The sequence below is a fragment of the Brachyhypopomus gauderio genome, chromosome 14 (assembly GCF_052324685.1).
Source record: "Brachyhypopomus gauderio isolate BG-103 chromosome 14, BGAUD_0.2, whole genome shotgun sequence".
Taxonomy (NCBI): Eukaryota; Metazoa; Chordata; class Actinopteri; order Gymnotiformes; family Hypopomidae; genus Brachyhypopomus; species Brachyhypopomus gauderio.
Window position 1 is genome coordinate 6437946 of NC_135224.1, and position 23723 is coordinate 6461668.

The 23723-nt window shown below is 42.4% G+C and overlaps 3 protein-coding genes, 2 long non-coding RNA genes and 1 other non-coding gene across 12 annotated transcripts in view; 4 read left to right on the plus strand and 2 right to left on the minus strand.

Moving 5' to 3' along the window:
• Positions 1–143: 143 nt before the first annotated feature.
• Positions 144–225, plus strand: trnas-gcu (transfer RNA serine (anticodon GCU)). Its single transcript has one exon. It is a non-coding gene; the product is annotated as a tRNA-Ser (tRNA).
• Positions 226–2008: 1783 nt separating this feature from the next.
• On the minus strand, positions 2009–2802 carry LOC143475473 (uncharacterized). The gene is made up of 3 exons (XR_013121021.1): positions 2734–2802; positions 2342–2467; positions 2009–2125 (listed from the first exon to the last, which is right to left on the minus strand). It is a non-coding gene; the product is annotated as an uncharacterized LOC143475473 (long non-coding RNA).
• A 2093-nt stretch (positions 2803–4895) lies between these two features.
• On the plus strand, positions 4896–11522 carry LOC143475474 (uncharacterized). 5 transcript variants are annotated; one of them, XR_013121025.1, is made up of 7 exons: positions 4896–7324; positions 8326–8420; positions 8562–8716; positions 8826–8908; positions 9803–10065; positions 10202–10499; positions 10600–11522. It is a non-coding gene; the product is annotated as an uncharacterized LOC143475474 (long non-coding RNA). The 5 variants fall into 5 exon arrangements; XR_013121023.1 differs by having other exon boundaries at positions 4896–6909; positions 7172–8420; XR_013121024.1 differs by having other exon boundaries at positions 4896–6390; positions 6542–8420.
• Positions 11523–15238: 3716 nt separating this feature from the next.
• pfdn2 (prefoldin subunit 2) lies at positions 15239–17625 on the minus strand. Its single transcript, XM_076972915.1, has 4 exons — positions 17468–17625; positions 16473–16561; positions 16258–16381; positions 15239–16165 (listed from the first exon to the last, which is right to left on the minus strand). Exons 1-4 carry the CDS (start codon positions 17540–17542, stop codon positions 15977–15979), a joined length of 477 nt encoding a protein of 158 aa, XP_076829030.1. The 5' UTR covers positions 17543–17625; the 3' UTR covers positions 15239–15976.
• On the plus strand, positions 17594–21689 carry nit1 (nitrilase 1). The gene is made up of 6 exons (XM_076972914.1): positions 17594–18018; positions 18854–19084; positions 19348–19451; positions 19970–20106; positions 20186–20311; positions 20883–21689. Exons 1-6 carry the CDS (start codon positions 17930–17932, stop codon positions 21141–21143), a joined length of 948 nt encoding a protein of 315 aa, XP_076829029.1. The 5' UTR covers positions 17594–17929; the 3' UTR covers positions 21144–21689.
• Positions 21690–21825: 136 nt separating this feature from the next.
• clcn3 (chloride channel 3) overlaps positions 21826–23723 on the plus strand; it is a 28174-nt gene continuing 26276 nt past the window's right edge. For all 3 annotated transcript variants that reach the window (XM_076972017.1, XM_076972020.1, XM_076972019.1), the window contains exon 1: positions 21826–21974. The gene's annotated coding sequence lies outside the window, so the exon portion shown is untranslated. The remainder of the gene's footprint in view (positions 21975–23723) is intronic.

A 23723-nucleotide genomic window follows, 5' to 3' on the forward strand; every position in this document is an offset into this window, starting at 1 on the left:
CATAAACCACTATTCGTTTATATTTTTGTTTGACTAATAACGTTATGATTCCAAATTTATAAATGTATCACAAGACTAAAGAAATCAAATTGACGTTAGAAGTATGGTGATTGTCAGATTCTCAATTCAGACTGTGTTCATCTGACGAGGTGGCCGAGTGGTTAAGGCGATGGACTGCTAATCCATTGTGCTCTGCACGCGTGGGTTCGAATCCCATCCTCGTCGACATGTTTTTGGACTGATCATGTGCAATATTGAGATTATCTGGTGAATTCTGTAAATTAACATTGGGCCTCATTGAATAAGCTAAATACTAACAACTTTGTTCGCAAGTAGTTCGTAAAAGTTTACACAAGAAAGTGGTATTCATGAAAGGTTTAAGAGTTTAGTTCGGAAAAAAGATCGCATTCTACGACATCCCCTGAGCATGTGCATATTTTACGTAAAATAACATTTAGTTTTTGTTCTGTATTAAGGCTTTTAAACATTGAATTACTACTATTTTAATAAGACAAAGTAAAATTTAAACAACATCAAATGGACACGATTCATATTTAATATTTAGATTATAAAAATTTAAATTATACTATTTTTCAGATTTTTTACTTACTACAGCATTAGTCTAACACAAATATCCATGCATTAGGTTAATGCAATTAGAGACATAATTTTAATAATGTGTTTCTATAAAAGGAAGTACCCCATGGGATTTGATCCTTTAATGGCAATGGCTGAACTGGCACTGCTCGAAGATTTAGCTCGTGCTGCAGTGTGTGTGTGTGTGTGTGTGTGTGTGTGTGTGTGTATACTGTATATGAATCTATGGCACGTAGTGTATATGTCAGCTTTTATTGTCATATGGACAATATTACTTCCAGCAATAATATGATTACAAAGCCACATAGTGGCATATCCAAATAACTAACAAACTTAACAACTTGACCCTGACAAAATACAGGGGAAAAACAACTGGAAAGCTACTGAAACCTACATTGTTCACTCAGTGAGTAAAACCTCTACAGCTTTTCTTTTTTCTCTCTCAGCTTTTCAGTGCCACCTTTACGTTTCGTAGTTTGTTTAGACCAGGTGTGCCCACACCTTTTCAGCTTCTTATAAGATGACCTAGTCAAAATGATCTACCTACAATAAAAAACAAATGTATTTCTTCTATATTATAATTATATTATATTATTTAAGTTATTATTACTATTTAATAGTATTACTATTAATAATAGTATTGCTATTTAATAGTGTATTAAACCAAGGACCCAATCAAGGTCCAGGACCCCTTATATTTTATACGACATCTTCACTTTTTTGATAGAAACGCCTTCTCTCTCGTTACATTCATCCATCTCTGATTAGTTTTTCGGGTTTGTTGTTCCCGCTGTCAGCGCTAATCTCGCGAGAACTGACACTCGGGCTACTGCAGGTTGACACTCTCGCGAGGCTAGCGACATAATTCCTTTTGGAGAGGCACTTGAATGCTTTAAAAAAATTTATATTATATCATAATGATTGTAACATGGTCAAGTCAAGTCAAATTTATTTATATAGCGCTTTTTACAACACATCACAAAGCAGCTTTACAATTGTATGGGTCCAGATCCCTAATGAGAGAGAGACGACAGTAGCGAGGAAAAACTCCCTATGATGGTGGGGATTAGGAAGAAACCTCGGGAGGACCAAGACTCAAAAGGGAATCCATCCTCCATCCTCTGCCCGCTAGCAGAAGTCTGTATTTATAATCCAAATATAGTTCTATAGTTTTAGTTCTAATTCCAGGCCAAGCAGTCACAGTCCCTTCAGTGCAGATGGTGAACCTCAGATAGGAGTTGGCATCAGCACGTCCTCTGTGGCAATGGCACATCCAAACAAAATGAATACGTTCATAAAATGTGTTTTTAATTATTATTAATATTATTGTGAAATGCCATAATATTATTTATAATCTCTCTAGGGCACAGATTCGTTTACTACCCTTTCTGTAACGTACTAATCAGGCAGACAAGGATCCAAGTGCGGATAATAGCCGTCTTTATTGAAACAATGATCACAGAGCTATCAAACAGGTGAGGGTGACATCTAGTTGCAGGCTCCATTGAATCCCCTGTGGTTCTTTGGCCTAAAGAGAGAGAGGAGAAAAAGACAGGAGAAAATTATTATTATGAGTATTGATGTGATATGAATTTGAACTTGTTGCACATCCTTGGTTGTTTTTATACGTGTAATGAGTGTATACGTATCCAGTAAGTGTTCTCTAATACTGTGTATTCACCCACTATGGGATATGTATATGGGTAGACAAAACTGAGTTGTCATGTGGGAGGAGTAAATTTACATCACTCTGCAGGCACATTTTGAGGCAGACCAGTTCATCAGAACCAAACAGGGCAAGACTAGGCTGAGAGCAGATGCTGTTCCCACCATTTTTGTGCATCGCCCCGCACTCAGAAAGAGGAAGCCCCTGCACAATACGGAATGACAGAAAGAAGAAACAGTTAAAAGATGGTCATCTTGGAAGCAAGAGCCAATCCAGAAAGGTGAACAACTCCAGTAGCCAAGCTTCAAAATCCAGCAACCCCCAAACAGCTCCAAATAATAGAATACAAGTCTAGTATGGTTACATATGATTACATATATCATACTGTATTAAAACATTTTAGTATGTTGTATTCCTCTTTAGTCATGTAAGATTCATTGATCAAAACTGCCACCCTAGTTTCAACTTACCTTGTGTTTTCTATATGTTCTCTATATGGTTCTGGTTCAGAGGGACTAGGCAGGGGACGAGGTCTAGGAAGGAGGACAGCAGAGGTCGGTACACGGGGAAGGCAGTAAGACGGAGAGACCGCTCGGTACGTGGCATGGCACCAATACTTCACAAGAAGAGTGAGGGGGAAGATTAAATAGTTGCGATGGGGAGCCGCGATGAGCGGCAGGTGAACCGCATCTACACGGAGATCATGTGCGGTTCCTCACACTTTCATTTCAGCGCTTGAACCATTTTCGCCATATACTCTTCTTTCTCGTCTCTTTCCCTTCGCCGGGGCAGGATGAGATTTCTGTTGTATTGGCGGAGCTTTTCTCTTGGTTCTGTTGGACGCTGCTCTCCTGGCTCCTGAAGAGCACATTGTTCTTTAAACTCTTCCACCATCGTCCCAGCGTGCACTTCTCTTTTTTTGCAGGCGCTGTAACCACCATTTGCTCCATCTTCAGGCGGTATGAAGCCTTCTCTCTCGTCAGCTCTTCTAGCTCTCTCTTTCTTTCCTCCCTCATCCTGTTCCTTTCTTGCTCTGTTTCCAACTTCATCTTCTCCACCTCTTTCTGACATTCCATCAGTCTCTTTCTCTCCGTCTCCAACTCTCGCTGCCTCACCATCTCCCTTTCTTCGAGCTCCCTCTTCATCATTTCATTCTCCTTCATCTTTTCCACATGTTTGTCCACCTCTTGCCTGAGGTTTTCTATTTCCCTCAGTCTCGCATTTTCAGTTATTTGGTGGAAGCGGATCTCCTGCCTGAGCCTGATCTTATCCAGATCTTCCCCCAGTGTGTAGTCAGCCGTCCTCATCTCCTTTAAACACTCCTCCATTTGCTTCCTGTCCTCTTCAATCTCCCTCTTTTCGTCCTGCAGGGTTTTGCACTCCTCCTCCAGTTCCTTCTGTCTGCTCATCATTTCTTCACCCTCTCTTGTCCACTTCCTTTCTATCTCTTCGTAGTCACTGACCAACTGTCTGTTTTTTAATTTCTCCATCTTGATTTGACCTGTGGCTTTCTTTATCGTGGACAATAAATCCTCAATCGTATTGCACATCACGTCCTCTACACTTAGCATGTCACCCTTTCTTTGTTCCTGTCCACTTGTCAGATTTACACTTGCCATCGCATTCTTTATAATGCACTCCATCTTCTCTTATTCCACTGTCCACTACTGTATTAATATGTTCAGCTGTGATTTCTCCTCTCTCTCTACAAATATCACACTGGTGTCGACTGTCTTGACGTACGGCCTTATATACGTTCGGTTATGTTGTGTTATGTCGTTACTATAGAAACGGAATTCTACTAATTAACAACGTCATGTATTGTGACGTAATTTAGAATATTCAACATCAAAGTAAAAAACAAAACATACCGCGGTTATTAGGGGTGTCGCGAGACGGAACTCCGCGAGATTTTCTGAGGGGTAAAATACGGTAGTTTCCCGGGCAAAACGGGAGACTTGACAGGTATGGATTTGGGATTAAAAGAAGCAGCTTCTTTTTCTTCCTCAAAACAGAAAATCAGGCCAGCACTATTGACTACAGTTGAATTTAAAAACAAGGGTAAAATCAAACTATTAAAAATAAGTTTAAAGAATTTATTTCCAGATGTATGTCCAGAAGTGGTGGACGCGAGACTGGGAGAGTCTCTAGACCAGGGGTCTCCAACACGTCGCTCGCGAGCTACCAGTAGCTCGCCACCCCTTTCCGAGTAGCTCGCCAAAGGGCCAATTAATTACATATAAATTCGTAAACCTAATTGGTCCCATCGAGAAATCTACTTAAATTTATGTCCAATCAAAATTCACAGTTGTCCCTCCCCTTCTAACACTAAATGATTATTCGCCAATTATACAACAGTTAGTTCACAATCCGACTGTTTGAGAAGTGTTCTAACCCTGTAGATATGTGTGATAACAGCACGGTATTCTCGTTCTCTGTATCACTCCGCGGACGCGTTGTCAAGTAACGGCATGTACATATATTCACTATAACACACTCCCTCTCGTGTTCTATTGCTCAATTAGCTGTCAATCAAAAAGTTAGGCTGCCGTCAATGTCACCCACTTCATGAGTCGCCCGCGGGCTTGTTTTAAAAATAGCTCACCCCCCCCCCCCCCCCCCCCCGGTAGCCCTCCGCAATAACTGGTATCCAAGTAGCAGCTCCCAGTTGCAAAAAGGTTGGAGACCCCTGCTCTAGACCCTTAGACTGCTCCATCTTTATGGCAATGCGGACAGGGAGATATAATGAATGTGGCATTAGTATGGACGAGGCTTTTCCAGTTCCTGACTACTTGTATTAATAAGTGACACAGCTGCTGTATGTTTTCGTAGTCCGGCCCGGATTTTCTGGGACAAGCTGTTTTTTTTCTGATCTCCGCTGCATACCGTCAGCCCGCATCAGCTGGCCCAGTCCCGGTCCAACTTGTTCATGTGTTTACAGGTTCAGTCCGCGGCCGCGCTGAGCAGGTTAGTCTGACTGGAGCGGGGGAGGTAATAACACCGTTAAACAGCAGCGTGCCTACGGGCCGGGGCCGCAGTGCGCAGCAGTGGCTCCTCCACGGGCCGAGTTAAACCACCGGCGGCCCACTAACCCATCGGCTCACCGGGGAAATCCCCGGTAGTAATGTATGCCAGTCCGCCCCTGGACCGTTATGATTATTTTTCGGAGGAAGAGTCCTGGCTTATTAGCCGGTTCCGTTTGCCACGGCATCTTCTCCTTATCAGGGCTCTCAAGTTTAGAATTCATTTCAGAGTGTGATCTTGTCAGGGTAAGATTTGAACCTGGAGTCGGTGGCGAACGTTAGTTATATCGCGATCGATCGCCAGTGGAGGGCGATATAGATGGATCAGAGGTAAATAAACTAGATTTTTTTCGGCGTGAGAAATCGGAAGTGTGGCGTGTGAAGACGGTCAAATGCGTGTGTCACACGCTCAATGCATGAGACTTGAGAACACTGTCCTTATGCTGTGCAACACTATGGAGCCAGTCTAATTCGACCCATGAAAAGACCTTGCGCTGTTCCTGTGCATGTCCAAGATTTATCAGTGCTTGATTCCTTGCTACTGGTACGTTTCAAAGAGAAATGTGTTACAAGCCATCATCCACCTTCTTCCACAATACATTCGGTTTCCTTACGACACGAGGCATTTAGAACAAAATGCTGTCAAGCAGGGTTTTTATAACATAGCATAGGTCTACCAAACACAATCGGTGCTATAGATTGTACTCACGTGCGCAGATGCCTTCGCATACCTAAATCGCAAAAGGTATCTCACTGTTAACATGCAACTTATCTGTGATGCCAAGTGCCACATCCTTAATGTTGTTGCACAGTGGCCTGTGGCACACATGATTCCTTCATTCTCCAGAATAGCTCTGTGGGTTAGTAATTGGCAAACAGAGCTGTTGCAGACAGATGGTTAATTGGTATGTATATATTTTAAACAATTGTTACAATGGATAATGTGTACCTTTAACTTAATGTTTTGTTTGTATGCAAGTACTTAAATTGTATGTGGTCATGCATGCATTATCGTTATTTAGGGGATAGAGGATATCCATAAAGCCTTGGCTAATGACCCCTTTGGTAGACCCTGAAACGGTACAGGAGATTCGCTACAATGAAGTACGTTCCCGTACCCGCAGTGTGATAGAGCGCACTAATGGTGTACTAAAAGGTCGCTGGATGTGCCTCGACACAGCTGGAGGCACCCTGCTTTACCATCCCAAGAAAGTCTGCCATATAATACTAGCCTGTTGCATTTTACACAATCTAGGCATGAAGCATGGCGTTCCTCTACCTGAAGCCGTGGTACCCCATGAACGTATGTAAAGGACCTTTAATTGAGGCAAGACGGGTGGGGTTTTGGCTTTTTAAAAGGAAGTGACTCCTGAGAACGGGGAGAGTTCCTTGTATCAGACCTGGTTACGAGTGGCGCCACAGAGGAAAGACGGAGGGTGATGACAGTGGGAAAGGAGAACATGTGAATGCCGATCGTGGGTTCAGGAGGACTCTCGCTGGTTTGGCCGAACGACGAGGCTGACGGACTGAGAACTGATCGTGCCGCCTGGCGTATGGAGAGACGTGGCTAACTGGGAGGCGTTGTTGGATGCCCCCAGGGCGAGGACTTCCTAACTGAGCCGGGTCAGTCTATCCTTGGCTAGACTCTTTATAGAGATATACTCCCGTGATGATACAGAGTACGTCATTATTCATTATTGTTGTGTTTGTGGTGGTTTCCATAAATATTTTTGCTTTGGCTTTCCTATTGGCTCATTTAAAACAACTACACAGGGAATCTTCTCATTGTTGTTTCAGTGTTTAACAGTGTAACCTCTGAATTAATCAGCTGTGCAGAGTTGTCAGGCATTAAGAAAATGTAAGCGCATACCCATTTGTGTTTCAGACCAAAGAGCAGGTTGGGTCAGCAGCAGGTCAGCCAAGCGCATCTACTGCAACAGGCCAGCTGCCAGGATCTGCCACCCAGACCAGGAAGTGAGAAGACAGAGAAGAAGCGTCCCTCATCTACTGCTGCATCCATCAGTTCAGCCCCAGATCAGTGAGAGTGACTAACATGTTCTCTGTGTAAACAGCAAGTGGCCAGTGAGGAGTACACCCAGCACTTATCTGATTATCATGTGCAAGAACAATGTGATCAGTGTGGTGCTATAATCTGGGGGATAGTTGGACTGACGCATATTGAGACTGCCCATATCTCCAAAAGTCCTGCAGACTCTGGAAGTTCAGCTGGGGATCCATCTGCCACATTATCACAGACGGCAGTCATCCACAAAGCTACACCTGACCAGACAGACAGACAGACAGACAGACAGACAGACACACACACACACGCATCCCATACTACTATTCAGACTGAAAAAGTGAAGTGGGCAAGTTTCCTCCCAAAGCAGGTCCACAGAGTAATTAAACCAGCAGACAGACAGTGGATATCTCAGTGTTTATATGACAGCACAGGGCAACTTAAGCAGAACATCACAGACAACTGGTTCTATCCACCAAGCCCCTGTAAATCAAGAACATCACCTCCAGATCCACACACTTATTTTAGACAGCGCATGTTTCTGTGGGCTCCAACGAGGATGTGGAGCATCCCATTAAACTGCAGTCAATGCAACACGAAGATGCACCACTCAGGGATTTACACTAAAGTCAGGGAAGTGATTGACATTGAGACTAAATATTATTTATTCGGAGGGGACTATCCCCGGTGCAGTAAATGCATGATACCTGTCTGCCCTTGGAGCATTGATATTTTAAAACAATTAGACCCTTCCCACAGAAACAAATTCCCAGCTGCTCTGACAACACGTCTGGCACTTGACAAAGTGTGTTACCCTGCTAAAACCAAGAACTATAGGGAATAGTTCAAGCTATTTGCGCCAAGCGCTGCAGGAAATCCAGTGTTGAGTGGGCCAGGCGGACAATAGACTACCTAACTTCTGTGAACTTCACAAAAAGTCATGTGTCCTCACACAGTCAGTAGCTATTTTATCAGGATCCTCCGCCTTTTTGCCCCCCTGCCCCTGTGGTTTGAGACAGTTCACTCCAACAAAATTTTGAGGCAACTTGATGAACAGAAAGGGGTCATCACATCAACATATGGCAGAATCCTGAAGCTTGATTCTACTAAGAAGGTAAGCATGAATCTACACAAAACCTAAATTGTTGTATATTACATGTAACCATTTCTCATACTTGTGTGATAATGTTAATTTTGTCCATGATTTTTCACGCGACTCAGCCAACATAAACAAAATATATATTTGCGTGTGTAGTACTGCTAGCACAGTCTGAAAGAGGAGACCTTCTGAGCACTCAGGCTGAAAATGGTGTGAATCTGGTGGAGATGAATATTGAAATTCAAGAGAATGATTATCCTGATTTGACAGTTTCTGAGATGGCAGACATCACAGTTCATTCACTGTTACAGGTAATAAAGTGCCAAATCAGATGCTAGCACATATGCTAATTTTCAGAATGACTGTTGTACGATTTTCAACCTCATTGTACTTTTAAATATTTTTTAATATTTCCTTTAGGAATCTACTCTTGAAAGTGTCTCGCACAGTCCTGTTGGTTCACCATTTGAGGACAGAGGGCCAGTTACATCAACTGTAGTAAGGTGCCAAATTGACCATCAAAACTGTGTGCTTTATCTTTGTAACGGGGAGTACAGGGACGTACACACCGCGTATAGTGATAGAGTGAAGGGTGGACCCAAGTGCTAGTTAACAGCCCTAATGCGTTTGTCAGAACTAAACGAAAGCGCGAGGGTTAAACACGTAACAACACAGGTAGAATAAATGAAAGCAACGCGGAATATTCAACGCATAAAAGAACAGAAAACAAAATCGCGAAAGCGCGATAACCCGCGTTGTGTTTTGTTTTGCGTTAGTCTCAACACGTAGAAGCAAAATAAATAAGCCGTGTGAGCACGGTAAAACTAGAAACACAAACCAACGTGGAAAACTCAACGAGTGAAAGGAAATACTCAACCTTAATGAGACGGGAAAAAGAAACAAAATAACAACAGTAACTCAAATAGAACGGATAAATGCAACGCGAAAACAAAACCAAATATGCCAGGGGAGGTGACTGGCAGCAGGCAGAAAACACCACAGCAAAACAAAACCCCTTCCCAAAAATAAAGGTAAAACGGATAGGAAGATAAATAGGCTTGGGAAAACTTGAGGTAGGTCAGGGAGTGACGCAGGAGAGAGAACCTCGAATAAGAAAAGGAGAAGTCAAAGAGAGAAAGGTGGCGAGATACCTTGTAGTGTAGAAGCAGGCTGAGAATGTGTAGGCATAACCGAATGAATCAGCAATGATCTGCTTCACAAACCTTCCTTTGTGAAGCCCTCAGACAACTGAAACGGATCATTGGTGATTACGCCCAGCAAGTCTAGGACTGACTCTGGTGCCTCTCCTGGTGGTAGAAGGAGCGGCATCCGAGCCAGCCCTGACAATCTTCTCTTTAAATCAATTCTATATGTTCAGTATATATTTACTTTCACAGGACAGTCGTTGTGATCCCAGAGGAAATCCTGGATGGGAAGAAGTGGACAATTTGGCAGAATACCTTGTCAACCTCAACCGCTCCATAACAGCATTGGCAAATTCGGAAATAGATGAAATACTACGGCTATATTCATGTTTAAACCCCACTGACCAGTCACCAACTAAATATTCCCTGAAGTGCAAAAAGAAGACCTTGGCAGGGCCATGGAGAGCTTCTCGCAAGCGCAATGGCTCTGCACCTGTCCAGCAAGCAGCTGAAAGGTAAGTTATGAATCACTGAATAAGTGTAGTATTTGTTTATGCATATGTATCTGGCAAAATGTAAGGACCATATATAATGTGAACTGTATAGGTTATACTGCTGAGATTAAATACAGATCTTGTCATCTATTTGCAGACCTGACCTGATGTGAATAAAATTTCAGAGTGTGTTGCACTCAGGCTCTTTAAAGAATTCAGGGAAGCCAGAAATCGGCCAAAAGACAACAAAGGAAGAACATTTGGCATTCCTCAGTCAATCATGACATACTGTCATATTAAACAGTTCATTGTGATCAGATGCAAAGCACTTTGTAAGTCGCTCTGGATAAGAGCGTCTGCTAAATGCCGTAAATGTTGATTGAGGATAGCAAAGACATACTCGACAACAGCAATCTGGTGCTAGTGACGATTAACACCACCACAGTTTTTTCGTGGTGAGTTTGTTGACTGGCTTCATACATTTTATTCTTGATGTTCATACAAAAACAGATTAAAAGAAAATAACAATAATCTATTTTGGGATTTTTTCTTTAGGCTGCAGGATCACCAGATAAGAACCGACAGAGACACTTTGCTTCAAGGGGTGCAGCTTCCTCAGAAGGTCTGTATGGCAGAGGGTTCCCTCCTGGAGGCCAGGGACCTCCCATCTGCTCCGGTACAACATGGCCATGCAGTTATGGAATTCCAGGAGCCTGAGAACCGTGAGGGCGAGGCAGTGATTCGCCGACGCCGCTCTGCCAGAGCAGTATTATCCATTGCACCTGGAGCCAGCTCAACAGAAGCACACCAAGAGATAACAGCAAAGCACAGACCTGAGGAAATTGTCCCTGCTTTGTCTGACCCTATTCTTGCACCACAATCTCAGGGCTGGTCCCGGCCATCTTCCACTCCAGCTCCACCTTCTCAGGGGTGGTTCTAGCCATCAACCGCTTTAGCACCATCTTCTCAGGACTGGTCTCAGCCATCTTCCACTCCAGCTCCACCTTCTCAGGGATGGTTCCAGCAATCAACCACTCCAGCACCACCTTCTCAGGACTGGTCCCAGCCATCTTTCACTCCAGCACCACCTTCTCAGGGATGGACCCAACCATCGGCCACTTCTGCACCACCAACCTTTCAGGGCTGGTCTCAGCCATCAAGAACTCCAGCACCGCACTATTGGAGATGGTCCTCTTACCAGCCACCACCAGCTCCAGTACAATCAGCTCCAGTACCATCAGCTCCTCAAAATCGGCACCGGGAGTGGAGAATCCGAAAGGCAACACTTGAGGATCAGGACCGAGTGGAACGAGGGGAGCCGCCAAAGAAGCTGCATTCCAAAGAAAGCTACCACTTCCTATGTAAAACGTGCGGTCTGTCAAAGAGCAAGGACACTGGTCATACCCAGCTCCATGGAAAATGGTATTGTCCAGCATCTGGACAGACTGTAGAGGAGTGGAAAAGTTCATTGCATAATTGAAAAATATAGATAGCTTTATTTCAAATTTGTATATATTTTTAAAAAATTATTCTATTTATATATACAAATATTTATTTTTATTCTAGATTTTATAATATAATTTTATTATATTTTATTTATTCTTTAGTCTTTATATTTTTAGATTTCTTTGGAGTGCTTATACCTATATAGGTTGCTACTGTAATAAGTGCAATTTCCCCCTGGGATCAATAAAGTATTTCTGATTCTCATATATTTACTTTATATAATAAATTATTATTATTACTAGCATTGCTGTTAAAAAACTAAACACAAACTCCTGTGGTGTAATAGTAACACATCCATCCTTTGGGTGGAAGATTCCAGGTGCAAGTCCTGGCAAGAGTGTGTCTTGAATTAATAAGTATTTCATTCCAAATCATGTATGTATGGATCTATGTTGATAGAATCTAAACTGTATTTCTTTCCCTCTTTTTTCTATTCCCCCCTCTCATTTTTTCTCCCCCCCCCCCCCCCACGTAGCAGCCTGTTTTGCCGCATTTTTGGCCGAGTGGTTAAGGCGATGGACTGCTAATCCATTGTGCTCTGCTCAAAAGATATTAATAGATAAGCGGACCGTTAATATTCTTGTTTATTGTTTCCTTATGTTTTATCCCAGTCTGTACAGTTTAAGGTAGTTTTTTAAGGGTCCCAAGACAACGTGTTGGTCCGATGATCCATGATAACGGTGGGCACAGACTAGCCACATGCTAAAACTAGCACACGTTTCTTGATCACAAGATGTCCTTTCATTTTAGGTTAATTGCATTAAAAAAATAGGGCTGATTTAAATGTGAATATCTTTGGACTGGCTTGAACAAATTTGACAATTGAGGCATCTTTTTTTTTGTTATATTGTGCTGCATCTAATAAAACTATTTTAAATGTGATTAAGTTTGAAAAAAATGTCCAAGTCACTAACTAATGCGTTTGTCAGAACTAAACGCAAGCGCTATGGTTAAACACTTAACACCAGTAGAATAAATGAAAGCGACGCGGAAAACAACATGCAAAAGAATAGAAAACAAAAAATGGCGAAAGTGTGATAACACGCGAAACAAAACACAATGCGGTAGTCTCAACGCGTAGAAGGAAAATAAATGTAAGCCGTGTGAGCACGGTAAAACTAGAAACAAAAACCAACGCCTGAAAGGAAATACTCAACCATAAGGAGAAGGGAGAAAGAAACAAAATAACAACAGTAACTAAAATAGCGCAGATAAATGCAACGCGAAAACGAAACCAAATATGCCAGGGGAGGTGACTGGCAGCAGGCAGAAAACGCCAGCAAAACAAAACCCTTCCCAAAAATAAATGTAAATCGGACAGGAAGATAAACAGGCTTGGGAAAACTTGAGGTAGGTCAGGGAGTGACGCAGGAGAGAGAACCTCGAATAAGAAAAGGAGAAGTCAGAAAGAAAGGTGACGAGACACCTTGTAACGTAACACAACCACGGGAACAGTAGAAGCAGGCTGAGACCGTGTAGGCATGACCGAACGAATCAGCAATGAGCCGCGTCACAATGCTTCACAAAAGCCCTCGGACAGCTGAAACGGATCATTGCTGATTACGCCCATTGTTGCCAACTCCTCAGTAAGGAAAGTCGCTATTGGTTGTCCTAAAAGTAGCTAGAAGTCGCAACGTGACGTCATCACATAATTTGCATAATACATGAAGCTGTAAAGGAATAACGTTGGGAGAGAAAAAAGGGAGTAAAAAACACCCTAAATATGTTAGAACTACAAATTAACAGCATCTGTTGCCTTTGAAATAGGCAGTCACTTCTCAAAAGAAGTACATGACTTTAATGCTTTGTATAAATTATTTTTACATAAATCACGTAGTTTTTTTTTGCTGTGTTGTTAAATGTTAGTATAAGAGTAGCAGTTAGCAGGAATGAATGAGGTGAAGAATGACTGAGACTGTGTGAGTTAAATGCAGTGATTTCTTTTCGTGTCTCACTGAAGACTAAAAGCATTTATATTTGCGTACCGCTCTGTAAATACGGGGCGGGGCGTCAGCGGCAGCTTTGGGCATGCGCAGTTTATTTGCAGTGTGGACGTGGAACGGTGAGGGTCTGCTCTGAGTGTGAGACTGCACTGAGTGTTGTGGGGCGGGGCTCACGGCAGCACCCGCCCCAGAGGACAGCAACTGAAGAGCGTGTGTGTGTGTCCAGAGTCTCCAAAAGTCTCCAATAACACCACAAAGCGTCGCTAGATTTGTCGCTAGTCGCTTTTTACTACAAAAAGTATCTAGAGGGTCTGAAAAGTCGCTAAATATAGCGACAAAAGTCGCTAAGTTGGCAACACTGTGTCTGTGTGCGTGTGTGTGCTTGTATGCCCAGTGGTGGATGGTGCTCTGCCACTAGAGTCTGTCTCTCTCCCCTTCCTGCACCCCATTCAGTCCCCCAGGGGGCTGTGGCTTCCGGTAGAGAGTACGCTGTGCGCAATTGGCTGCCGCTTCTCGCCGGTGTGTGTATGATTGATTGTCTGTGACTTGTACCTGTGTTAAATTGTAAAGCGCCTTGGGAATCTGGAAAGGCGCTATATAAATCGAACATTCATTCATTCATCAACACTGGCAGCAAGTCTAGGACTGACTCTGGTGCCTCTCCTGGTGGTAGAAGGAGCGGCATCCGAGCCAGCCCTGACAATCTTCTCTTTAAATCAATTCTATATGTTCAGTATATATTTACTTTCACAGGACAGTCGTTGTGATCCCAGAGGAAATCCTGGATGGGAAGAAGTGGACAATTTGGCAGAATACCTTGTCAACCTCAACCGCTCCATAACAGCATTGGCAAATTCGGAAATAGATGAAATACTACGGCTATATTCATGTTTAAACCCCACTGACCAGTCACCAACTAAATATTCCCTGAAGTGCAAAAAGAAGACCTTGGCAGGGCCTAGGTGTAGGATCATTGTCTGCACCTGCAAATTGCAGTATTGACTGTGGTGATTTGTGTATTCAGAATTTACTAGTACAAAAACCAGTAAAGGTTTACGTGTCACTGCATGAAACTAAACAATTGTCCCAACTATATTTGAAAGTGTCGATATTTAAAAACTTATACTTGAACAACTAAAACATCTGTCAATACTAGATTTCTTTTCAGATTGCAGAGCCTGCAATAAATTCCCAGATACATGTGAACTTCCCTGCATGCGTGTGTCAATTTTTGGAAAATCCCATATTGTTTTATGTTAAATGACACTATTCTGATCCACACAACTGGCCTACACCTTGAAGATGGCCCAAAGTGACACGCTCCTTAGGGAGCACCTCAGGAGAAACCCATGGAGAACAGGGAGGAGCATCATGCCATAATGGATGGATAAACCCCTGCACCACTGGCAAACAATGGAAGTGGTGATGGGTATCGTGGTGATGGACAAAGAGCTTAAAAGGGCTGTAGTGATGGATGTGGCCATCCTGTAGCAACATCAGGCACTGGGAACATGAGAAGCTCAAACAATATCAAGAGCTGAAAGAAGAGCTGGAAAAGATGTGGAAGGTGAAGGAAACATTGGTTCCCGTGGTAACAGGCTGTGACCCCAGAACTGTGGGAGTGGCTTCAACAGATAAGAAAACCACAGGCCTCTGTCTGAAATGTCCCATAACCATTCAATGTGAAAAGCATCTTAACGTGTAAAATACAATAAATGACATCATACCCTTTTTAGGGGAAAATGTTCAAATTAACATTTTTAATGAATTAACCAAAACACAAGACAAACACAAAAATGACAAGAACAGTTTTCAGTGACCAAGTAGGGCTGCTATCAACATCCAAAGATGGGCAACGTAAACATGAAACACTACGTTCTAATCCTAACTGAATCCTAACATTTTCTGAGCTCTATTCTTTTTCAATGCATTGGGTGTATTTTTGCACCAGCTCAAAAGTGTGAGCACTACACTGTTCCTCACAAGTACTCTGTGTGTGAGCAGCTTCATAGTAAAATAATTGTTAAAAGTTGAACTTGTTTCTGTTGACAATCTATTATTAAATCAAGTGTCTTAAGGTGAGGAAAATGTCTCAAATGTATTAAGAGACTCGATGCAGGATTAGCTCCCTTCTCTGCATATAAACATTCATCACAAAAAGAAAAGCAAAAGCAGTTCTTCAGAAAGTACTGAGATATGGCTCCAGGTTGCATTCACACTTTGGGTGTGTTGGAGCGATGTGGTTTTGTGCATTTCTTTTCCTCTGCAGTTCTTGGAAATTAGGAAGTACTACTCAAAAGATACATCTAATTCGGACCTTTGTGAATGTACTGATGAATCTTAAATTAAACCAGGTCAGATGTGGTGAACTATGTCTTAAGGTGTAACTTTGGATATTCTGACAATGCAATATGTTGAATATACAAAACACATGAAAAATTGTGATTTCACAATATTCAGGTTTTCTTAAACACCTGAAGTGTCTAGGAAACAAGGACTCCAGCTCCACTTTTAGACCCGCCTCCTTCATTCTCTTTGGCTTGATTGGTGGTGTTCTTGCCCTGTTTGTCATCTTCACCAACCAATCGGATGTTGTAGCGTTCCCGGTATTCTGTGAGCTCTCGCCCTTTTGCTTGCATTTGCGTGTTGAGTGACTCCACAATTTTTGATATCTACCAAAAAAAGAAAGAAAAAGAAGCAGTGTAAAAACCTTACGCACCATCAACGACCACAGAGACTTCATGTCCACCAGTGCATCACAGACCTGTTCTTTATTGTTCTCCAATGCAGGGAGGACTTCTTTTACGGTCCTCTCCACAAGCACACCTCCAACTAAACGATAGCACTTCCGTGAGGGGTCTACATCCTTCAGGGTGTCAATGACTAGGCTAAGCAGAGAGACTCGAGTTATTCACAAATAGGTTACCAAATCAAACCACACTGCAGCTCGCTATGGGTCGACTGGGTCAAATTGTAAACCTGTGTTCGTTGGTCTCCATCTCCAGCTCTGCAGCTTTGGAGGCCATACTGCGCTGCTCCTGGCGCATCCGCTGGAACGTCGCCACCACCTGCAATGGAAATCCACGCCACACAGGGTCGCGTTACGCCCCTCCGCACAGGGTCGCGTTACGCCCCTCCGCACAGGGTCGTCCCGCTTGCTTCACAAGTGTGAATGATCGACTTTCGATCAAATGAGTAGAGAAGCAGCAACGTCACTGTCCAGCAACTAACAGATTTCTAATAGGGATCTAATGCCAATTCATTCTAATTTCTAGATCTGTGTGCAAACATTATGTAAACATAAGGACTCAGTAGTGACTGGCAGTACTGGTGTTCACACGCTGCTGGTGTTGCAGTAATGGTGTTAGCACGGTGCAATTTTATTTATAGTGCAGCAGGTCACTGTAACCATCTTCTCTTCACATCAGATAGTTCTATAACAAATGACACTGATTTCTATGGTTTCTATCGCAACGCTAAAGAGCACATACGGTAATATAGATGGCTGCGGTGCTGGAGTGTTTATTTGTCCATATTTCACAACACACTCGGACGTGTGGCAGGAATAGCGCCTGCTTTATACACACACAGCTCATTCCTCACTCAAACTGAAGAGGCTTCCTGAAACGAGCCTCCAGAACCAAGCGATACTGTTCCGAGTAAAACCATAAAGGCATTCGCTGGTGGCACCACTACCATCACCAACTTACATTTAACTTTGAAGCTATCCATCTAACGTAGGTATCTGATTGATGATCTTCCAGGTGGATGAGAGCCAGGACGTGTGATGATAGCTGGTTAGTTCAGCAGCACAGCGACCCACACTGCGGCTGTAGTGCTAGACACGCCTCTGCCCGCTAGTAAGCTAACATGTGGTGCACGCCTGACTAAAGACAGCCTTATGTCCGCAGTTTGATCGCTATGGCTCACAAAACAAGACGTTTGCATTAGACGACGATTCCATGTACAATTACCTGCTCGGCAGACGGGCCAGACTGCTTTCCTCCGCTACTTTTACCTCCCGTGCCGCTATTACTGTTCGCTGCCATCTTGAAATGAATAGCTGTGGGCGTGAGGACCCCTATAGCCCGTATGTGTTTGTCTAGTATTAACGCCTGTCAGAAAATACGGAACGGTCGTGTGTGCTGGTTGTTCATTTGTGACCTGACTAGCGGTCACATTATATCATATTATCCGTCTGCTCCTTTAAATGGTACATTTGTATGAGACTATAAAGACCTGCGCCTGTAACTGGGTGCTTGTTACGTTTATTTTTTCACGCCAGGGTCAGAACGGACATTTGTAAATATGTCAACGGACAGTGTAATAATACATTGATTTAGAAGCGACTAAAGTGCGGGTTGATATGTTATTGTCTAAAACTTGTTACAACGACACATTTCGGAAGGTTTGTGTCAGGACTCAGTCCGGTTTCAATGGTTTTATATAGTTATTTGTGGAGGCAGGTACTACTTTCACAGCGCCGTTTCTTCTGGTGTTCGGGGATAGTAAGAAGACCACTCAGGTATAACATAACTATTTACATTGTTTTAAACAGGAACAGGGTAAACACGATCAGTAGTTTAACCTTGGTGCAGAGTCTGTTTTGAGCTGATTTTTGTACTTTTGAACAATTTGTACTAATACACTTTAACACTAGTTATCTCAAGGTGTACAACAAAATGATCAGTAAGGATTCAAACTGAAGTAGACAACATATTGATTCACCTCCAGCCTTATATTTACATACGTAGGAGGAGTAACCAGATTATATATTAAAAAGTAGATTTTAAAAATCATAACACTCATTCCATGGTGTTCTACCACTTTATTAACCCCAGAGGTAAATTATTGCAGTATTGCAATACACATATTGCAGTAGCTCGAGGTACAGTAAGACAACATTTTCAACACTGTAGAATAAAACACAAAATATATAACATAGGTTAAAACAAATTGCCAATAAGATTAAACAAGTTATAACGGGTGTCAGTGCAATGTAAATATTCAGTGGGCAATATGTATACATGTTTTATATATAAATGGTGAGTGCAATAAATGGTAGTATTATTTAAGAGTGTATATTACTGGACTGAGAACAGTTATTTAATACTCAATAATGTCCTGACGCAGAGGAGAGTTGTACAGTGTGATTGCAGTTTGTACAAATAATCTCCTAGTGGAGCTATGCAAACAGATTAAGACATTAAGACAATGTCCATTAGTATTAAAATGTCTTGTATAGTGATATCCAACATGTAATTTAAGCTGGTAACATTTTTTCCATCAGAAGTAAACCAAGTGATTATGCCCCCCCCCCTCCCCCTCTCTTTCTCTCTATCACACACAATATTTTTCAGGATGGCTTCATCACATCCTTTGGCAGCTGTCTGTCAGATGACATCCACCCCTGACAAAGAGGCCAACTTCAGAGTGGGAAGACAGTTGGTTGAGCAGGGCAGGCAGGGCGGGGCTAGCATGGTCTTCCTGCCGGAGGGCTTTGATTACATTGGCTCAAATCGAGAAGAGACACTAGAGCTATCTGAAAGCTTACAGGGTGACATTATCAGCCGATATGCAAATCTTGCCAGGTGAGTGCAGGCTTGGTTGGGTTTGTGCTAAAGTGATTTTGTTGGATTCACACCCATTTAATCTTTTTACCCTATTTAACGTTAATCAATTTTAGTCTGAATTATGGTGCAATTGAATCTAGGTTAAATCTAGGTTTGGGCTTAGCCTGCGTCTGGGAAACTGTCCCCAATAGCTTATTTTATTCAAATGCATGACTGGAGGATGTGTGGTAGAGGGTGCCGTACATCTTACTGATGGTAGTAACAGTGTCTGACTCTCGAAGGGAGCTGAATGTGTGGCTTTCTCTGGGAGGATTCCATGAAAGGGGGCATGACTGGGAAAATGACAGACGCATCTACAACAGCCATGTCATCATCGATGGACAAGGTACCACGCGCCTCCTTAACCTCTTACAGGACGGGCAGACATGACAAAGTGCAGAGCCACCCAAAAACATGAGGTGTTTTTAATCTGAGTACTGTTATGGTCGGAATACTGTTATGTCCAGTAACTTTACTGTCCAAATGTTGGAAAGTCTTTTTAATGAAATAAAGAGAATGTGCCCAGTTCTCTTATAATCTTTAATAATAATAATCTTTATTTGTATAGCACCTTTCATACATACATGCAACTCAAAGTGCTTTACAGAATAAAAATAAAAAAAATTAACATTAAAAGGAAGCAAAGATAAGACAAAAAGAAAATAATTAAAGAAATTAAAGATAAAAAAAGTAAACAAACAATAAAATAATGTAATAAAGTGACAAATTATCTTCTGGACAAAACGGTAGTGAAGATAAGATTTCACTTCGCACACCACTAGATGGCGATGTTGCATGAACTTCATATTTCATGGCACTAGCATAACAAAACACCGTGTGAACTTTGCTCCTTCTTATCCACAGGGGAGATTGTGTCCGTATACAGGAAAGGTCACCTGTTTGATGTAGAGTTAGCTGGGAAAGGCGTGTCCCTGAAAGAGAGTGCTTTCACCATTCCTGGGCCCAACTTGGTACCTCCTGTCCAAACCCCCATCGGAAAGGTATAACAGTCAGTTTGTGCAACACATTTCCTGAAATGTGTGCTGACTTTAATTGACGTCTTGTTTGATGGCTGTGTAGGTGGGGCTGGGAATCTGCTATGACCTGCGTTTCCCTGAGCTGTCACTGGCTCTCCAGCGTCATGGGGCAGAAGTTCTCACATATCCATCTGCATTTACCTTGGCAACAGGAGCCGCCCACTGGGAGGTGAGGCAGTGCCTGACTTTGTTGCTTAGTTCAGCTGAACCCCAGGTGGGCGGAGGCAGATGTTATAAAACTGCCTACATGGTGGCATAGGTCTCCTGCCTGATTAAAATAATGCAGAGGTCATCATTTGCACAAGATAGTGTCAGAATATACACGCATCACATGTTGCATTTAATACACATGACCCAGTGCCTTTTTTTTTTTTTTTACTGGGTGCACAGTGCTCCGGATCTGAAACACATACTCTGCCCACGGCCATCCAGTTAACTGGGAATGTTGTGGTATACATGACTAGTCCAACTGTTTATTGTGACCATTTTGTTATGATTAAGTCCTGTTGTAGTTCAGAGTTACACCCTGCCTCTTCCAACTACATAAACATATTTGGAAAGGAATTTATAATGTAGAATTCAAAGTCAGTCTGACAGGTATGAAAGTGTTTAATATGTTGTTTATTATCCTGTTTATCATCTTGTTGTTTATTATCTGGTTCCTGTTGTTTGTACAGGAATACTGGTTTGCACTGGTCTTCAGTAATCTACTACATGCCATTATTTCTGCTTCTTCTTAGGTGCTCTTGCGGGCCAGGGCCATTGAAACGCAGTGTTTTGTTCTCGCTGCTGCACAAGTGGGCGCTCACCATGCACAACGTTCCTCCTACGGCCATGCTCTAGCGGTGGACCCGTGGGGCGTGGTCATCCGGGACTGCGGGGGGACAGATGTGGGCGTGGCTCTGGTAGAGATGGACATGCAGAGACTACAGAACACCAGACGGGACATGCCCGTGCAACAACACAGGAGGGGGAAAGAGTACTACTCTGGTCTGGAGTAAACTGGGATGGAAACTTTAGCATAATCAGAAAGTCAAGAAAAGTCATGAAGTTGCAGTGTAATGAGATATATGCTAATTTTTAAATTAAATTTAATTTAATTTTTGGGAGGGGAGAGTGAGGTTTGCCATGCAAGTTTAGAGATATGTAGAACTGGATCAAGAAACGCCCTGTGTACATCTGGATACTGTTTTCAGACAATGCTTTCACAGTGCTTTGGAGTAGCAGGAGCTTCAGGTTTCTTCTGTTCACAGCTTCTTGCTAAAGCATGGGTCTGTTTTCCCCAAAGAGTTCAGACATAATGATTCACACGCTTGTTGGCTGACAAAAGAAACAAATCAAGTAAATGATTCTACACATTCCTTAAGGCAGACAAACGATATATCTTACATGATGTATATTTAATCTGTCTCGATCATCGTGTCCATGCTTGACATTTTAAAATGGTCTTATGATAAGAATACACGTAGTGTGGGTTACTCATGAGGTCCAGTGTCACGGGTTGTTCTCTGTGAAGTTGCACTAATAATAAATTAAACGTTAATAAATAAAAGCCATGTTTAAATTTTTTTTTCTCAATTGTGTTTTCGGATCAGATGTGCCGATTTATTTGTTTTTCCTGGTGAAAAGCTCCGTCTGTATGTTCAGAAGCGTTCTTCACAGGTCCGGGGGGGGGGGGGGACACCGGAAGTAAACGTCACTGACACAGGAACGGGCTAAAATCATCTCGGCATCAAAAGGAGAATGTCAAATTATTATTAACCGGAGATTTGGTCTTTATTTTTGTTCAGTATGATCCGTTCCCTCAGAATTGGATTCGAGGCATTGTCGAGGTAAGGACACGGTCGTCTCGTTGTATTATTTGTGTCTACTGTTGTGGACAGTAGTGTGTAAATAGGATAGTGGGATAAAGGATGGAGTGATTCTCGGTCCTCTACAGGGAGGTGAGTTGGTGATCCAGGTCTCCTCGCACAGGTAGTCGGTGTGCAGCTGCCCCGGTACATCTGTGTTTCCAGCCTGCCTTTACATAAACCGCCTGTCCGTCCGTCCGTCCAACGAAGAGCGTTTAACATGGCAGAGTCGGTGCACCGTGATAAACCCAGCTCGTTTGCACACTCCAGTTTTATTTTGCACACTTATTTTCACTGGGCCTGGCTCACACAAGTGTGAAGTGCACACATTCACTCCAAAGAGTCCTTGGGTGGCTGTTGTGTTCATTTAAACAGAACGTTTGTTGTCGTAATTTATACTGCGAACTGCGCATGTTGCTGAGGTATCTGTCAAACCCCGATCTGTGCACACACCTTAACTGTGTTATGGAAGCGGGTGGTAACATCGCAAGCGAGGATTTTGTCCTCGTTTCTGCAACTGCGAGTGTGTTTTTCCGTCTTAAAATGGTCGTTATGCTGCTATTAATATTTGGAAGAACGTATTTCTCATGGATCATTTGATCTCCATGTTTTCTCGCTTTCTGCTTCACACTGACCCTGAGACATAAGGTGAACTACAGGGCTGTGTGGGTGAGACTGGGATGTCTTGGTGTGGTACGTTTGGTATAGAAATGTCTGCATGACATGTCTGCAAGGCTGTAAGCTTCATTTAGGTTTTGTTAATAATTATTTAAGCTGTAGATGCACTGTTAATAACTCATCTTTACAGATCACCATAGTTATAGTGTAGATATTTTTCTTTTCCATCCTTTTTCTTTTTTTTAACTACTTATAATTTCCACTTTAGGTTTACAGTCATTTCAGAACATTACAAAGGCCATAGAAAGAAAGATTAAAATCTTTAAGCAGTTTGTGCACGTGGGAACTGTGTCTCCAGATGTGATCTTCCGCAGAAGTTCTGACCATAACTGAATATAATGGCCAACCAAGGCCTACAAAAGCATCAGATGAGTAAATACATGTGGCAGTTGGAATTAGACTGCAGGTGTTGTGCCAAATTCAGCACCCCCGCAGTGAGATTAATCCCCTTCTCGATAACTCTTGTTGATTGTCGATAACTGTTGATTGTAGCTCAAAATCATTTTAGAGGTATAGTTGGGACCAATTCATGTTGACTCCATGAGTTTCATGAATCTAACACCGGTGTATCCAGAATTAGGACAGGTGCATTTCTCAGCAGGTGAAACTTTTCGTTTGTTGATTCTACTTCAAAATCATTTTAGTCATATAAACACAAACAGCCAGTTTTACAGATGCAACACCATAAATATAAAATGTATATACATGTCAGTTAGAAAATACTGAATTAAAATACTCTCAGTACGCGTTCCCGAGAAGGGCATGCATCTTACGGCGGGGGTGCTGAATTTGCCTCAACACCAGCATGTAGCTCTCTATTGATTCCTGATTTAGGGTATTGTCATGTGACTAAGTAGCCTACCTGAAGCTTTTTTGAAAATATTTAGTTTTTAACAAACATTATGGAGCATAAAATAATGAATGAATTGTGGGCAATTGTTGATGAGAAGAATTTTAAAGTTTCTGGGTGTTTTATTATAAAGCATCACAGTAATTATAACTGGAGGGATCGATTCATATGGGCCACTACTGTTACGGTGGTTCAGGCCCTTT

What these genes read in the sequence shown, in the direction of transcription:
- pfdn2 (XM_076972915.1), bottom strand. Translation starts at nt 17,542, where the DNA reads ATGGCAGCGAACAGTAATAGCGGCACGGGAGGTAAAAGTAGCGGAGGA. An exon ending in CTGGCCCGTCTGCCGAGCAG is followed by an intron (nt 16,562 to 17,467) that starts GTAATTGTACAT and finishes TTTCCATTGCAG; the next exon opens with GTGGTGGCGACGTTCCAGCG. An exon ending in ATGGAGACCAACGAACACAG is followed by an intron (nt 16,382 to 16,472) that starts GTTTACAATTTG and finishes CTCTCTGCTTAG; the next exon opens with CCTAGTCATTGACACCCTGA.
- nit1 (XM_076972914.1), top strand. Translation starts at nt 17,930, where the DNA reads ATGGTTTTATATAGTTATTTGTGGAGGCAGGTACTACTTTCACAGCGC. An exon ending in CGATATGCAAATCTTGCCAG is followed by an intron (nt 19,085 to 19,347) that starts GTGAGTGCAGGC and finishes TGACTCTCGAAG; the next exon opens with GGAGCTGAATGTGTGGCTTT. An exon ending in TGTCATCATCGATGGACAAG is followed by an intron (nt 19,452 to 19,969) that starts GTACCACGCGCC and finishes TCTTATCCACAG; the next exon opens with GGGAGATTGTGTCCGTATAC.